This window comes from Paramisgurnus dabryanus, chromosome 8 (genome assembly GCF_030506205.2).
Source record: "Paramisgurnus dabryanus chromosome 8, PD_genome_1.1, whole genome shotgun sequence".
Classification (NCBI taxonomy): Eukaryota; Metazoa; Chordata; class Actinopteri; order Cypriniformes; family Cobitidae; genus Paramisgurnus; species Paramisgurnus dabryanus.
The window spans coordinates 41,059,946-41,077,247 of record NC_133344.1 but is presented as its reverse complement, the minus strand read 5'-3'; the positions used below and the strand labels follow the sequence as shown (position 1 = coordinate 41,077,247).

The window sequence follows — 17,302 nt, the reverse complement described above, 5'->3', positions numbered from 1 at the left end:
GGCAGTCACGGTAATGGAACAGCAAAAGGTATTGTTTAATTTAATAAAGCATGCTGAATATGGATTCTGAATATGGACTAATAGAATGGTTAACATCATAAAAATAATAACACCAGTCTTTATGTTTTCAATCTTTCTGTTGAAAGACCAGACGCTGTTAGGTAAACAATAAAATAGCTTTCTATACTTTTGTAATATCACTTATAAGCATGCACCTATAACTTTATAATTTGAGTGGCCAGATTTTACTTTTAGTGGTCCTCAGTAACATGTTCTTTTTCAGCTGTAATGACTTTTAGGCACCAAAAGTTAACATGCTTGTATCTTTCCTTTCACAGATTGACAGAGAAGTCATCCTGCTTATGGAAGATGCCGAACTGGCAAAGTACCTGCCCTCATATGGAGACAGAATTGCACTGATACATTTCTGCAGGCATCAGACACCATCTGTAAAGCGAAAGCTGGGTCTTTTTAACAAACTAAAAGAGAAAATGAAGCTTAGAAAAGAGGAAAATGAGGATGAGCCACAAACTTTAAACAAAAAGGCAAACTGCAAAACAAAACCATGCACACGAACCATTGAAATTGGATGGCTTCACAAAGAAAGTGAAGTAGTAAAGCAGGTTCGGGCAAGACAAGGTGGGGGGACTAGAAAAATACAGATAAGTGTTCAGGCAGGATATGACGAAATACTAAAGGAAGGAAAGGCATTATTCTTTCCCAACGGAAGCTCCACCAAAGGTCCTGAATCTGATTTTGAATTTGAAGTTTGGGACTTTAAGCAAAATCCTCTTCCCAAGAACCTGTCAGTCGGAATGATTTACAATACTGTCAAACTCCCCATGCTACGATTCTATATAGCAACTTGTCCAAAAATGAATCTGACAGAAGAGTCTAGTGATGAACCTGACCAGGCTACTGATGCCTCTGATTTGGATCTGAATAAAGGTGATGGCGGGTCTACTCAGAATGGATATGAGCAACTAGACTTAAATGAGCCTCAGGACACCCTACCGGATGTGTTCTTTATTTCTGCAGAAGACATTAGTGTAAATTCCTCCGGAGACCATCTTGCAAGCCTGATGTTCAATGTCAGCAGTGACCCTGAGATTACATTTGGTCCACAAGAGCACAGTGACAGAGATTCCCTTAATGACACATTGGCCCATGAGCCTTGTGAACAAAGTGCTCCAAATGCTTTGCCTGACAGGATTTTAACCATACACTACTCAAATAGCTTCAATGACATGATAGAGGCATTTTCAGACAACAAAATTGTCACCCAGTCCTTATCAGTGCAACGTATACTTCCCAATAACTCAGAGGAAGCAGGTAGTGGTCCAGGTGTCCTTCGTGATGTGTACAGTAGCTTTTGGTCTGATTTCTACGAACACTGCACTGTTGGAACATCTGTAAAAGTGCCTTTCCTCAGGCATGACTTCAGCACTGACAAATGGAAAGCTGTGGGGCGAGTCCTTCTTAAAGGGTTTAAAGACTGCAAATACATGCCCATCAAACTTGCTGCACCATTTCTGGAGGAGATGCTGTTTGGGGTTGTATATACAGACCTAAAGGAAACATTCCTTAATTTTGTGAGCTGCCAGGAGCGAGATGTTCTCAAACAAGCGCTAAATGACTTTTCCTCTGTTGACATGGATGACCTTTTGGACATCATGAACACTTATGAGTGCCGGAGGAAGGTCACTGCTTCATCTCTATCTGCAATAGTTGATGAAATTGCTCATAAAGAGCTCATACAGAAACCAATGTTCGTAATTGACTGTTGGAAGGAGGTCACAAATGGCCAGATCTCTCTAAGTCATGAAAATATTGAACAACTATACAAAGATTTAGAGCCTACCCCCAAAAAGGTGATTGGGTTTTTGAAGTTCCCTCCAGGAATGTCAAATAATCAAGCAGAAGTTGCCAACCACCTAAAGAGGTATATCAGGGAAATTGATGAAGACAAGCTCAGGAGATTTTTAGAGATTCTGTACTGGTTCTGATTTGATGGTTGCAGATGCTATTCAGGTGCAGTTCACTTTCCAGACAGATTTTACTAGACGGCCAATTGGACGTACCTGTGGATCGGTCCTAGAACTCTCAGACTCCTATGACAATTTCCCACAGTTTCATGCTGAATTTAACTGTGTTTTGGAAAGTAACATCTGGGTCATGGACATTGTGTAGCTGGAATATTTTTGTTTCACATACACACTTACAAACTTCATAAATGCCCATAAGTGTAAAAAAGAAGAAAGTTGATTCATAAAAATATCAAAGTGCAGAACACTGCACTGTTTCACAGTGTTCAAGACTTTGCACGTGGTAACTGTGCGAATACGTTGGATATGTTGTGCTTATCTTATGTTTGATGCAAATTTATATGCTCATTCAATGTTGAATTCTGAAGAAAAACAGGTTTTTATTTAAGTTGTGCAATGCAGAAAACATACACTGTTCGGGGCCTTGCACATCTGTTAACATTGTGTTTGTTTACTTATTAATTAGTATTCATATACTCCAATTGAATGTTGTAAAATGTTTAGAGAATAACACTTCAAAAAAAGATACATGAGTTATCAGCAGCTTTCTAAAATGCTTCATGCAGTCACTGTGAGGTTTGCATATATTTACTGTTTATAGATGTTTGATTTTTTTGTTGGTAGAGGTTAAATCTTAAATGTGCATTTTTGTTAAACATTTTGCATGTATTACCTCTACTGGTTCACTACCAGTTAATGTTTATTAATGTTGATTACTGGTATACTGTACTTTTATGTTTAAAACATATTACAATGCAGGTACATTAGCATAACACATTTTCTGAAACAGTCTGAGTCTTAAGATCAGAGCTCAAGTTTAAAACATTAAAAGTTTTTCTTTCTAGATATTTTCTAGTATCTCATTTCTTAACAGAATGTACACTTCAGCTGCATGGTATGGGTCTGTAGGAGCAGTTAATCCTTTTTCTTCCATAAGAAGTGTGCAGAGCTCAAACACAGTCTTGTCACAGGGGTATGGCCCTTTTGGGGTGCTCTCCTCTTTGCAAACCGCCACTTCCTCAGGGTCAACACATTTGAGTTTGTCCTCCCCTGCACCATAAATTTCTGGCATAGAAAACATCAAAGCAGGCCGTAGTCCGTGCATTCCCTGGCCTGGTCTTGGTCTTATTTGGTGGGTGTTCCATGTTCTCACAACTTCATCTAATTCATCCTGTATGAAAATAAAGAAATTAATGACAGAAAATGAATGTAGACTAAGCCACAGAACTATCACCATGAAAACTGCAGATTTGCAATGTGATAATTATTTGTTAATAATTCAGCTTAATGTCTTGTTACTTAATTTTATTTTGACACTAAAAATATCATGCTTACTGTATGATATGCCCTGTCACTGTAAAAATATCACAGTACCAGCATAAACAACACTTTATAGTTTACTAATAATAATGGTTAAACCCATATGTTTATCTATAGATACATCCATCAAATTGGATATGATTGTTTGATTGGCATAAAGTAAAACTGTAATCGACTTTGATTCCCAATCTACAGGCTATAGCATATTAAGTACAATACATTGGTTATACAGTACTACATACTGTACCTGGATAAGGTTAAGAAAGCAGAACTGTATTAGATTTTTGTCCAAGAAATCACCAGAGAAATGCCCGTCGTCTCTGAGGGTCTGAAAGATGTCCATCCAAAGCTGTCCACTTTGTTTACGCAAGATACCCCACCATGCTTCTATGCGCTGATTTGCCGTGCTGCATCCATACATGAAACTTTTCTCGCCTGCATAGCCGTCTGTGTGGTTTCTCCGCAGGAAAACTTGCATGTCTTTGACATGTCCATTTTCCGTCCCAGGGTCGGCACGCAACCGCTCGGGACAACCCCCAATGCCTGTTACAGTGGAAATATAGTAGGCTGCTATTACTATGGGGTCACTGTTAGTATTGTACGCTTCCATCCATAACACAAACCGACTAAAGCCGTCAATGCAACCATTAATTGCAATGCCGTACGGTTTGAGTTTATCATATGAATCCATATGCCACAACGCGTTCGGACCTCGGCTGAAGTACTGGCGACGCCGGAGACGTCGAGCGCGCCGGTGTTCCACTCCTTCAGGGTCTATTGCTTTAATTATCATCCTCATATTCTCTTGAGAAACAACGTATCCTCTTCGAATAGCACGCAGATGTAACCATCGATATCCTTGGAGTCGACCACTGGTTGCCATTTCAGATTGCACGAAAGAGGCAATTTCTTGAAATTCTGTCTGGTTCTTTCTTCTGAATAAATTCAATTTTCTGCATAACCGCTGCAGTGTCCGGATGCTTATAATAACTCCATGTTGATGTGCTAAGAGATGGAGGATCTCTTTATTACAAAATCCCATCCTAAAATAGGATTTAATGAAATCCTCCACGTCCATGTCTAACAGAAGCTACAACGTTTCGGTGCAGGCTACTTAAAAATAACATGACTTTATTCTCGAAATGTTTCGACTTTATTCTCGAAATGTTTTGGCTTTATTCTCGAAATGTTTCGACTTTATTCTCATAATTTTTACTTTATTCTCAATATATTTCGATTTTATTCTCATAATTTTGACTTTATTCTCGAAATATTTCGACTTTATTCTCATAATTTTGACTTTATTCTCGAAATATTTCGACTTTATTCTCATAATTTTGAATTTATTTTCAAAAGGTTTTGACTTTATTCTCGAAATTGTATTTATTTATTTTTTTCAAGATGGCACTAAAACGCCGTCGTAGGATGCTGGTCACGCGCATTGGTCAAAAAAAAAAAAAAAATAACACGTCTATTTTTGAAATGCATTGTTGTAACGCGCTCGTTACTAAGACTGTAACGAGTAAAATATTACCAAAATTTTATTAGTAATGCGTTATATTACTGCGTTACAGCAAAAACTAATATATTACTGTAATATATTATATTTTGTAATGCGTTACTCCCAACACTGAGCTGGAGTCCAGTATATGTGGTTGTTGATGCTTTTCATCCACTTCTTGACTTTCTCAGTCTTTCTGCTTACTGAGTGCTTCCAGTTTCTTTAAAATTACTACAATGAAAGCAAAATATATTACACTTAGTTAAGATACTCATAAACTAACAAATTACTCTATTGTAGCATTTCAAAATAATTTTCAAAGCATTCCATTACATTTACTTATACTGTCTTATTCAGGGTGCGATTTGCCGGGGGGGATGCGTGGGATTTCCCCCTTTCTGGTCAATGTATCCCTGCCTCTGCTTAATTATTTTTATCCCCGGTGGGGATAAATTTATCCCCCCCTCAAAGTGATCAGTGCTACTACACTTGTGGCGAGACGGATCACAAAACTTATCACTGATCCGTGGTTTGATTAAAGTCAATTTTGTTTTAAAATGCGCTGCTTTGGCTGGCTCTGATACAGCTGCCGCGCAGCCTCTCTGTATTCACCACTCTGCATGCAGACTTGCTCAATGTCCCGCCCACGGCGCTATCTGATTGGTTACAGACCCGGTTACACCTCACGAGTAGCCTATCAACACATGCGAGATGGTTATGGAGCTGTGTGTCGAAACGGTGTAAGGTAGTGATGTGCTGCGTCCGAAACCGCCTACTACATACTATATAGTACGCGAAAAGCAGTAGGCGAGGCGAGTAGTATGTCCGAATACATAGTATTCGAAAAACAGTATGCGAAAAGTACCCGGATGACCTACTACTTCCGGTTAGATTTTGCAGTGTGCATACGATGGACGCTTCACTATCCCATGATGCCCCGGACGAGGAGTTATCCAACGAAGAAGAAGAGGCACGGCTGTTTTCGCGCTGAAATGACATGACGTGATGACGACGTATGTCACGTGATGTAGCAACATGTAGTACGTCCGAATCTCATTCATACTACCAGGATTCATACTGTACAGTGCCTACTGTTTTAACGCCAAGTAAGTAGGTACTTCATTTTATTCAGTACCTACTATACAGTATGCGGTTTCGGACGCAGCCATGGTCAACCCGGATCTTTTTAAGGATTCGGGTTATTCTGAGTCACTCACTAATATGATCCGGGTTGTGCGAGTCACTCGAGTCACTTGAGTCACTTGGTCAAAATCTCCCAATTCCAATCGCTAAGTCATACTAATGCCAACCAAACAACTCGGATCACGCGTGCAGCTACGAGTTTATGACTCCTCTGCTCACAAAAAAGGGCTTATGTGACCTGAGGAACTCGTAAAAAACATGCATGCCCGTGGTAACATTATCAATAACATAATTGTAAAAGTTTGGTGTGTTTAGTTTCATTTCATAACGACACATATATCAACACCACATTTAGAAGATGTCAGGCTTGGTTGACTTGGACGTGAGAGGAACGTGTCCTGTTTCAGATTGACTTAAAAGATCCACGATAGGCTTCGGTTAATCTTGTGAGTGAGTCCCAGACAGAGCCGCTCGCCCGCTCCTGCACGGGTCCTCCTGTGAGTGAACCACTCACGTCACTCTGAGTGACTCAGTCAACAAGAGGAGCCGTGTACGTCCGTCGGTGGCGGATCTTTCCAGCAGCACTGCTGCAGCAGTCCTCGTATTTAAAAATGTTAAACATTTGCAGCTTCTACCCAAAACATTGTGCCAGTCAAATATTTCAACAGATTAGCCTACATGAGTCAGTGAGTTAACAACACGAGCAAAGCTTGTTTCTCCTAGCCCAGGATTCAAGCTCCATGAGTTGAGTCACTCTCTGTGTGAATCCCCGAGCCGCAGACCAACTCATTGCCGCGCGCACGCATCCCTTTGTACTCGGACTCGGAGCTGCAAGAAATAATGATCCGGAATAGCAGCTTTTGGTTCACTCGGTACCCCCAGTCGACATTTGGTGATGTAAATTAGCTCGTTGTTGCAAGTTATAGAACCTATGGCAGCTTATGTCTAGTTATTTGTTGTAATTCTGTTGTAAACATTTGAAGAGCTTTGTGTTTAATACAATTTCTCATTTTTAATGCAAAATCTGAGAGGACTCAACTGACTCGGGTTAATGGTCACTAAGGACTCATGGTTCTCGAGTCATTTTAGGGATCGGGTTAAATGATCCGAGTTTCGGGTGACTCGCTCATCACTAAGGCAGCATATTCATCCGCATATTATTAAAGCGGGAATAAACATCACAATCTGATTATCTGTTTATGATGACAAGCAGAGTTAGTGTCCCAGTCACACCACTGAGAATGGCCGAAGTTACACGCAGATGAGGCGTTTAGCGAGGCGAGGGCGCGTCCAGTTTGCGCAAATGAGGCTAAGTGACTATACATAATGCATCTGTCTTTTCTATCATTTCACTGTAGCTCCGCATTGCGGTGTAAAGTTAATATTATTACTTTAAAAGCAGCAGTAAAACTGTTTCTACTGTAATGGGTTAACTTTGCAATCAAGACATTGTTCATATTTATATTTAAGTCGACACTACATTGTGCCATACAGTTTTGCCATTCAAGATTTAATTCTTACGCGTTTTTCGTTGTGCATGATCAAAGTTCATATGTGTGGGGAAAGATAAGCTATTAGAATAAAAATATTGCGTTAGGCTGCTTCATGAGTTAATAAGAAAAAATATTTTGCAATTCCTGCAAATGCAGTGATGAGTTCATGTTCTCATTATTTATTTTTATGAATTAAAATGTTTTGAAATGTGCTGTGGACAGAGACGCATTATGTCAAGAATTATAAAAAATCGTCAATAAGCTCATAATTTGCGCTAAAATAGTCTAAATGTTAAGTTTTAAAACCATTTTAAAAAGCTGGTTATATTTTGATGTTTCTGCGCAAGTTCAGCAGACAGTGAGGTTCGGGTTGTTCCGATCAGAGCTCGTGAGCGGAGAGCGCATTTCTGAATATTAGAAATATTTTAATTAGAAATATATAAAAAAAATAATAATAATATTATAATGGATTTTTGTTAGGTCAGACAATGATTACCAAATTTCTCTCTCATATTGCTCTTCTTAACCACTGAAAACAGTCAAAAAAGTAAAAACTAGTGGTGGGTACAAAATAACTCATGACGAAATATGGTGGGTGCCCACCGTCGCCGAAATCGACGCCTATGAAAACATCCCCCCCTCTGTTTTTTTCACAAATCGCACCCTGCTTATACTGACAACAAGCTCAATATTGGCACTGAAAATATACCTTTTGCCATCTGCCAGACATTGTAGTAATGGGATATGTTTCTCTCCCTGAGGATCTTCTGTATTTGAGGATGACGATCAGTGATGATGCAATGAAGTTTGACGTCATGTGACTCCAGTAATGCTAGACACCTTGTCAGGCCCACTTTCTCCATGTGGTAGTTACCACCAACCTCATTGCTCTGGTAACACAGAAAACAATATTTAGAAAAAATGCATTACAGCCTTCGACTGTCAAGTTCCAACCAATAACCCCTTTGCAAAATACATTTGGGAGAATTACCTGAACCAACTGAATGTCCACAATGGTTTTACTCCGGAGATCTATTATTGTATAATTCCCATACTTTTCAGAGTGGCCTGTTTTTGTTCAAATAGGGACATTATTTATCACTATTTAATGCTAATTATGTCTGGCATGTCATTTATGTCACTCATTTTAACTTCAAAATATATCTAACCAATGTATAAAATACACTTATTCAAGAAAGTTTCAATACCTGGTGAGTCAGCTCTCATGTCACCACCAAGGATCACCCTGACATTGCCGCTGTAGATTCACACCCTGTGTGACTTTCCACTGGTAAATAACTGTTGGTTCAATGAAAGATCTGGAATGGTGGTGAAATGTTTCATTACAAAACAACTGCAGCTTCATGGCCTTGAAGACCTGTTAGCCTTGGGGGGATAAATAATACATGTAATTCCATCTAAACTGAAGTAATTCACAGTGAAAGTAACTACAGTTGCACATCATTTATCTTTTCAAATGTGATGAAAGATGGTCCACTCAGTTACACAGTGGCAAAAAGATGCAGATTTCCAGCTGGCATGCTCCCGAGGACAGACTGGCTATTCCAGCGTCTTGTAAATGTGCAATGGGGGCACCACTACTTCATAGACAGAAATGTCCCTAGCATCTGGGTCTTCACATCACATGCTCGGGTGCAGACCCGACATGCATTAAACAAATTCATGATGCAGTTCTCGTACACCATGTATATTTTGCTATTGTTACGCTTAATTACAAACGCAAAGTCCCTCACTCACCATTGCATTCTTTATGATCTGGTGGGTTGGACAGCACTGACCACCCACAGAAAACAGCATTGGTAGATTTTTATCAACCCTGTATAACGAAATTATGTACCTATAGTCATGTAAATTTGTCAGACTTTTGCATGACACTGACATGGTTCTCTGCCTTTTTGCGTGAACGTCAAGCATTTATGTTTATGTGTCACTGTCACATATTTGTTACTCAACTGTTTTGTCATATTTTCAAACCATTGACACTTTTAAATGTTACGTGTATTATTCATCTATACCTAGGTAAATACAGTTTTACATTCTATGCCACCTTTAAACATTAAATTCAAGAAAAAAATTCTTAACACATTTTTTTGCTTGTGTTAAAAGGATAGTTTGGCCAAAAATGATATTAAACCCATTATTTACTCACCCCCAAGCTGTCCGAGTTGCATATGTCCATCGTTTTTCAGACAAACACATTTTCGGATATTTTATAAAATGTTTTAGATCTTTCAGTTGATTAAATGTAATGTTACGGGGTCCACCCATAGTCCACAACCTTCAAGTCCTAAAAAAGTGTGTCCATCCTTTACAAATTAAGTCCAAACGGCTCCAGGATGATAAACAAAGGTCTTCTGAGGGTAATCCGCGCGGTGTTGTTGTAGAAATATCCATATTTAAAACTTTATTAACGAAAATAAATACCTTCGGTAGCGCCGCCATCATTGATTTTAAGGCAAATAAAGTTGCAGATTGCAGCTTTAGGGCTTTTCACATTAAAATTAATCCATAATCAGAGTATAATACTTAGTCACACTGCAAATAAATGACTTACTTACTTATCTTAAGTATTTTTGTCTTGTTTTCAGTAGAATAATCTAAAAATTCTTAAATCAAGATGTATTTTCTGGATTAGCAAAATAACCTAAGAAAATAACTCTAGTTTTCAGACAAAATGTACAATTTAAGTGGATTAAAACAAGCAACAAAATCTGCCAGTGTGGTGAGAAATGTTTTCTTGAGAAAAGTAAACTTATTAAAAAAAAATGTCTTACCCCATTGGCAGATTTATTTGCTTTTTTAAGCACAAAATAAATTTACCTTAATTTTATATTATTTGTCTAAAATCTAGACTAATTTTCTTAGGTCATTTTGCTCATCAAGAAAATGTCCTTCCTGTGTGTTACCCATCCCAGTTTGGTGCTTTGTCACAAGCTACGGCCTGCCAGTGGGAAAGCGTTTGACTCAGTGTCTGCCTTTGACTTTCCCCAAAAGCTAGGCAAAGAAAATTATCTCTGTCCATCTCTCCATGGAGATGTCGCAATGTCTATGATAGTTGCGGTTATTAGAGGAGGAGGATGAAAGGGTGGAACAGAGTGAATTAAGTTTTAAAGTGACCCGTGAGCTGCAGGCTCAGTCTGGAAAATAATGATGAAGCAGAAGCGATGCAGAGAGCTGAAACCAAACAGAATTTCCAGGGTGGATTTATTTGGCCTTAATCTTGCTGGTTGGCAAACTCGGGAGATTTGTGCAGGCATCTTTGTTTATGTTTTCCCCTCCTCATATCCTTTTTTTCTCCTGTTTTCAGCTCCTTTTGTTTTTTTATTGGCTGCATATGGTTAATAAACTTCCTGTATAAGGTAGTAATTAATCTCACTAAAGTTCACTAAAGTTGACATTTTTTTATACATTAAAAGTTAAATAGACTAAGATTTTTTAAAGCATAGGAACAAAACACATTATTGTAAAGTGATGTTTGATTGATAAAGTGAAGACATTTGGGTTTAAAGTATATTTCACCTAATGATGTTTGAAACCATTAAGATATGTTGCATTGTGACATATATAGAGTAATGAGATTCACATACAGTATATATCACTGTATTTATTTTAACGCTTTAAAAGGAATAACAGGTTGTCACGTTTGCACACACAGGACACGGGAAATAAACAAAGTAGATTTAATAGTAATTCACAGATCAAAACACAGAAACATGGAAGACAAATATGGCAAACATAAACTAACTCAAGCGTTACATAGATAAGAACCGAACAAAAGACAAAGACAATTAAGAGTTTATATACCGTATAGTCTATATAATACTAAACATGTGATGACGATGATGAATGATGTTGGATGACTGGGTGCAAAGGATTATTGGAAGTGGAGTCCAGAAAGTGAGGGCAGATGACGGGAATCATGACACAGTAAGTGTATGTAATAGCCCAGGCTTTCTGAAAAATAAAATAAATAAAAAAACACAAAAAAGGCACATACATTTGTTGGCCAATTATAAAACTACAGAAGTGAATACTGCTTACCTGAATAATTTGCTGATGTGTGGAGTTAAAAAAAGGGAATGTGGTTGAAGTTAAAGCAACTTCAATTCGTGCTAAATTTAAATTAAAAATAAATTGTGTATGGACACAATCATTTTCAGCAGTAGGCCTATATATACACTGAATATATACATATTTATACAATAAAAATCCAAATTATGTTTTTGGTTTAAAATATAATGTTTTACTTTGTTGCTTGACATTGAAGTGTAATTTGACCTACAGTAGACATAATCTTTGTAGGTTTCACCCAGACACACTTTTTTGCGATGTTAAGATGGATTAGTCCTCTGTGTTGTGAATAAGACAGCATGGTGCGCTCTACTGAAGCAATAGACTGGGAATCTTCTGTGTCTTGAGGCTAGGTGAGGGTCTTACAGACCTAATCCTATCTTAATCCCAAATCTAACATGTTTGCTTTAACATCAACACATACGTATACATTGCTCGAAGTACAAATGTTATATGTACTGAAGGTCTAACCCAAAGGTTCTTAGAAAAATCTTGTATTTAAGGTTAAGTTATTTTTCAAATACTTGCTTTTTTACTTACCAGATAGGCTTCTGGTTTGGGATAAACATTTTATTTAGATTTCATCACCGATGTTTCCTCGTCTCAGATATTCTGTATGCAAATGTATATGTTGCATGAAAACATCTGTGATGATGCTGCACTGGCCACTGAAAGTATGCTTTAAAAACTAAAAACAGAAGGCTGTTAGTAAAGAGACAACAGATGTTTTGTGTTTAGCATTACATTTTCAAAGCAGAAGAGTTGAACGGAAGAGAGTTAGCATTGGTAAAAGAATTTGAAAACAATATAAAAGAATGTATTATATAACTTTATAGTGAGATGCTGCATGTAAAGCTCTAGTCCAAGATACACACATTTGTATGGCCTGTCAAGCAGACAAAAACATGAACATGACATGTGGCTTTGCATGGTTAAACGATATACATCTATTGTCATTTAGGGTGTACTCAGTTTGGTTGGCAGATATTTTGATAATAATGGCTGTTTGTTAAGGTATTTTCAGAGGACAGTAAATCTATACAGCTATAAAAGAAGCATGTTTACTACTTTAAAATATATCAAAATTTAATTTCTATAGTATTGTCCTTTGAGAAGATATACTAAAATATTTGTTGAAATGTGAGTAGTGTACCCAATTTTGTAAGATACTGTATGTATGTATGTATTACTATATGTACTTACTGGGTAAATGTATTAATACCTGGTACCAGTCCTGAAGACAATGCTTCATCATGTATACATGTATGAGGAGCTCAGATGCAAAAGCTGCTAAATGCCACCTCAAAAATCCGGTAATGGTATTAACTGAATGCTCTCGGCATGTATTATATGTTCATGAAATACCTTCACTTTAAATCCCTTAATTCTGATTCTCATGTCACAAAATGCCTCTTTGTTGGCAGAATCCACTAAACATCAAATTTTCAGCAAAGTCCCCTGCACGGAAGATGACTTGGTTAAACGACGCAAAACGGCTGTGGATCACATTCAAACTTGTGTCCCTTGTGAGGACTTGGTCCTGAATAAAACCTGAAAGTGGCTGTGACATGGATCACAGCTCCACCTACTGTAATGTGTGGTTCAGTTTCGTTGCATCTTTGATGATTTTTACTGTCTCATCCAAATAAGTGGATTTTTTAAGAAGTTAAGGTTTTTGCCAAAAAAAGCTTGCATGCACTTTGCAGTTTTGCAGTAAAAGACAGTTACATTTTACCAATTAAATGTAATGACTTGTTGTCACAAGTGAAATTACTGAACCTAAATATAAGAGCCTGATAAAAAATGTTAATTTATAAGAAAACAAGTCAGACACACTTATTTTTACTGTAATTTGCAGGTAGGTTGTACTTTCTAGGGGTGAGCAAAATTTAGTTTTTGGGTGTTTCCTATAAAATGCAAATAAGCTGATGAAATGCAATCACTGATCACCATAATGGTGGTTTGTTGAAATTGAAACTCAATTTTGCTGTCAATTATTTCCTCTATCCCTTTCTCTCTGCACTAAATGTCAGTGCTGTGGTTGGATGGTGCAGATTTAAGGCCCGGTATTATTACAAAGGGAGCCAAATTTCAATGACATATTTTTTCACATGCTTGCAGAGAATGTTACTTAGAAAGTTACTGAGTTGTCCTTTTTCACATTTTCTAGGTTGACAGAAGCACTGGGGACCCAATTATGGCACTTAACCATGGAAAAAGTCAGATTTTCATGATATGTCCCCTGTACAAATGTTTGGTAAAAACTTGTTTTTCATTGTAGGGCTGACATTTGCATGGAATTGCTCAAATAGCTAGTCAGCTATTTTTTGATCCAGCACTGGTTTCCGATGAGTCCAAAAAGCCCTTGGCAGACAGTCAAAAAAAAAAAAAAAAAGAGATCAATGCTGGCAAGAAAGCAGAATCACTTCATTTAATGAAGCTTAACTGGTAAAGCATGGTGCAAACATTGCCAAGGTCGTGGGTTTGATTCCCTATAAGTTGCACTGTATGTTGCATTGAATATATTTACTCTGTGTGTATGTGTGGCTGTGCAGCTTTGGTGTCACTTATGTGCAGACAGCAGGTGCAAAAATATGTAAGACGGGAATTGGAGTTTAACAAATGGACAGCATAAATAAACGAGTCCATCTGCATGTTTGTTTGTTTATTTGATTCAGTGCAAAACTGTTGTGGGAAGTTGTGAGATGTCTTGTGCCTAAATATGCAGTGCTGATATAGTGTAATTTATTCTTGGCACATTCACTGGGAATATAATCTGCCAGGTAAGGACCAGATATAAAAACGGATTACATGACAAGTTCAGAGCAGCGCATACAGTAGAGGTCATGCATTATCATGTTTCTGTCTTGTCTTGGAAATCACATTATTTAAACAAAGCAGGTTACATATATTGCTGCAAAGCAATATAGAGCTATTCAAAATAGGATACAGTAGCATGTTTGTGGCCAGATTATTTATTTTCATTATTATACCATTTTGTATGTATATTTGAAATTGTATTCATTGTTTATTGAAACAGCAAAATTCCTTGAGGATCCTCTCATTTGTATTCCTACAGGCAACGGGCAAAGTCTGATGTCATTACATTGATGGAAAAAGAAATCACAACGGCTTTTAAATGCACTGCGCTGTCTATGGTCTCAACGGCCCCGAAACTCAATTAGGGACAGACATTTGCACATTGATCTAACCTACATCAGTGGATATGAATTAAATATTCACACGCACACATTCACTCAAGGATCACTTGTCAGTTGTTCTCCGGCTAGTTTTCACTAAAGAGATTTGTGTTGCCAGTAAAATGAAAAAATTTCACTGAGAAGCAAAAACATTTAGTCATTATCAACAGTGAACAGCATTTGGTTTTTCTTTAGTTTTATTTAATATTGCTTTCTGTTACATATCCTGTATCTAAATATCCGTATAACTGTAATAGGTGATTCTCTAAAAAAAAATATTTTCATAGTAGGAAATAAAAATACTATGTAAGTCAATGGTGCTCTTAAACTGTTGGGCTACAAATATTGCTCAAAATATATGCTTTTGTACAGGTTTGAAACTACTTGAGGGTGGGTGAATGCATTTTCATTTTTGGTGAACTATCCCTTTAAGAATCAGATAAGTGAATGAATCATTACTTTGAGTCGGTTCTTTTCAATAACATAATTAACAAATCTGGTCTGGCTAGCAAATTGTTTTTAAAAACGCTGGTGGGGAAAGAGGTAAAAACACAAAAATACTTGACATAGATATAGACTTGACATATTTCCTTGAGATATTTCCACTCGTTACAGCCAAGGTTTGCAGCAAAGCATTTGTGAAGCCACAACACACACAATTTTGAGGAGGATGGGCTACAACAGCAGAAGACCCCACCGGGTACCACTCATCTCCACTACAAATAGAAAAAGCAGGCTACAATTTGCTCACCAAAATTGGACAGTTGAAGACTGGAAAAATGTTGCCTGGTCTGATGAGTCTTGATTTCTGTTGAGACATTCAGTTGGAAGAGTCAGAATTTGGCGTAAACAGAATGAGAACATGGATCCATCATGCCTTGTTACCACTGTGCAGGCTGGTGGTGGTGTAATGGTGTGGGGGATGTTTTCTTGGCAAACTTTAGGCCCCTTAGGGCCAATTGGGCATTGTTTTAATGCCACAGTCTACCTGAGCATTGTTTCGGACAATGTCCATCCCTTTATGACCACCATGTACCCATCCTCTGATGGCTACTTCCAACAGGATAATGCACCATGTTACAAAGCTCAAATCATTTCAAATTGGTTTCTTGAACATGACAATGAGTTCACTGTACTAAAATGGCCCCCACAGTCACCAGATCTCAACCCAATAGAGCATCTTTTGGATGTGGTGGAATGGGAGCTTCGTGCCCTGGATGTGCAACTGCAAGATGCTATCCTATCAATATTGGCCAACATTTTTGAAGAATGCTTTCAGCACCTTGTCGAATCAATACCACGTACAATTAAGGCGAAAGGGGGTCAAACACAGCATAAGTATGATGTTCCTAATAATCCTATAGGTGAGTGTATATTATATTGCATTTCTGTCAATAGATCTTCCTAAAATGTACACATTGCAACAGCAGCGTTCAGGATCAATGGTTCCGATGTCTCTGTGATGTCCACAGCACAGGCCTGTGGATATCACAGCACCATGACAACGGCATAAAATATGGATTGTTCAGATGCAATCCACATTATATAAAATGGCATGCTCTGATGTTCAGGTCACTTAAGGATTTGCACTCAAAGGAGATCTGAAAGTAAAGGGAGGAGACACAATCAGTGGTTAAGTTCCCATAAGCCCCACATTTTTCTTTTCAGTTTCTGTAAACGGTTCACCGTGGTTGGTTTTTCAAATGGCCTGAAAAATGCATGAGCTGAACTGTCAGGAGTATTTGCGGCGAAAGTAAAAGTCAGATTTAATGGTAATTTTGGGGTTTACATAATTGATGATGAATAGCATTAATCTCCTGGTTAAAAGAGCATTAATCTCCTGCTAGCTCTCCCTGTGAGAGCCATGAACATATTCTATACGTGCATGACTTTCTCTGCATGGGACCCCTGTACTGTAATACACAGCGACATAAATTAAATAAAAAAATGCTCAAATTGCACATTCATGTCTGATTCGCTTACAAAACACGTTCTGCTATTTTTGCATCTGATAATGCTTGTTATCTTCACTTTTCACAGTCATCAAAGCAATGTTGCAATTTGGGAAGTTCAAAGCCTTATATGATGCTTTCATCCCTGTTCAAAACATAACTCTCAAATATTATTCAAGAATATTTGATTCTACAAGAAGCCCAAGTCATTTGTGACCAAATGTGTAGGTTTTGCATGTATCCTTAGGTTTTCTTTGATCACCTGTGGCAAAGGGTTTGTGATTTGATATGGCTTATTATGAATCATCATAGTCCAACAATTGGTCTTATATAAGGGGAAAACAATACATAATAACCCTATTGCATAGTCTGCGTACTGTATATTTATAAGTGATCACCGTAAACAACAGTACCGTAAGAAGCCATCATCGTACTATAGTACATAACCGTAAAAATTATAATTCTGTCAATTTGTACTGTCCCTATGTTGTTCTAAACCAGTATGACTTAATTGCTTCGTTGCAAAGAATCTAGTTTAACCCTTAAATGCATGAAT

At 37.7% G+C, this 17,302-nt stretch overlaps 1 protein-coding gene across 1 annotated transcript; it reads right to left on the bottom strand.

The window, feature by feature from the left end:
• Positions 1-2,691: 2,691 nt before the first annotated feature.
• LOC135770309 (uncharacterized) lies at positions 2,692-4,248 on the bottom strand. Its single transcript, XM_065280028.2, has 2 exons — positions 3,613-4,248; positions 2,692-3,216 (listed from the first exon to the last, which is right to left on the bottom strand). The coding sequence occupies exons 1-2, from the start codon at positions 4,246-4,248 to the stop codon at positions 2,887-2,889; spliced, it is 966 nt and encodes a 321-aa protein (XP_065136100.1). The 3' UTR covers positions 2,692-2,886.
• Positions 4,249-17,302: the final 13,054 nt, after the last annotated feature.

Excerpts from the sequence above, each read along its gene's own strand:
- LOC135770309 (XM_065280028.2), bottom strand. The coding sequence starts at position 4,248 with ATGGCAACCAGTGGTCGACTCCAAGGATATCGATGGTTACATCTGCGT. Across the intron at positions 3,217-3,612 it reads GCTTTCTTAACCTTATCCAG|GATGAATTAGATGAAGTTGT; the intron begins GTACAGTATGTA and ends ATTTTCATACAG.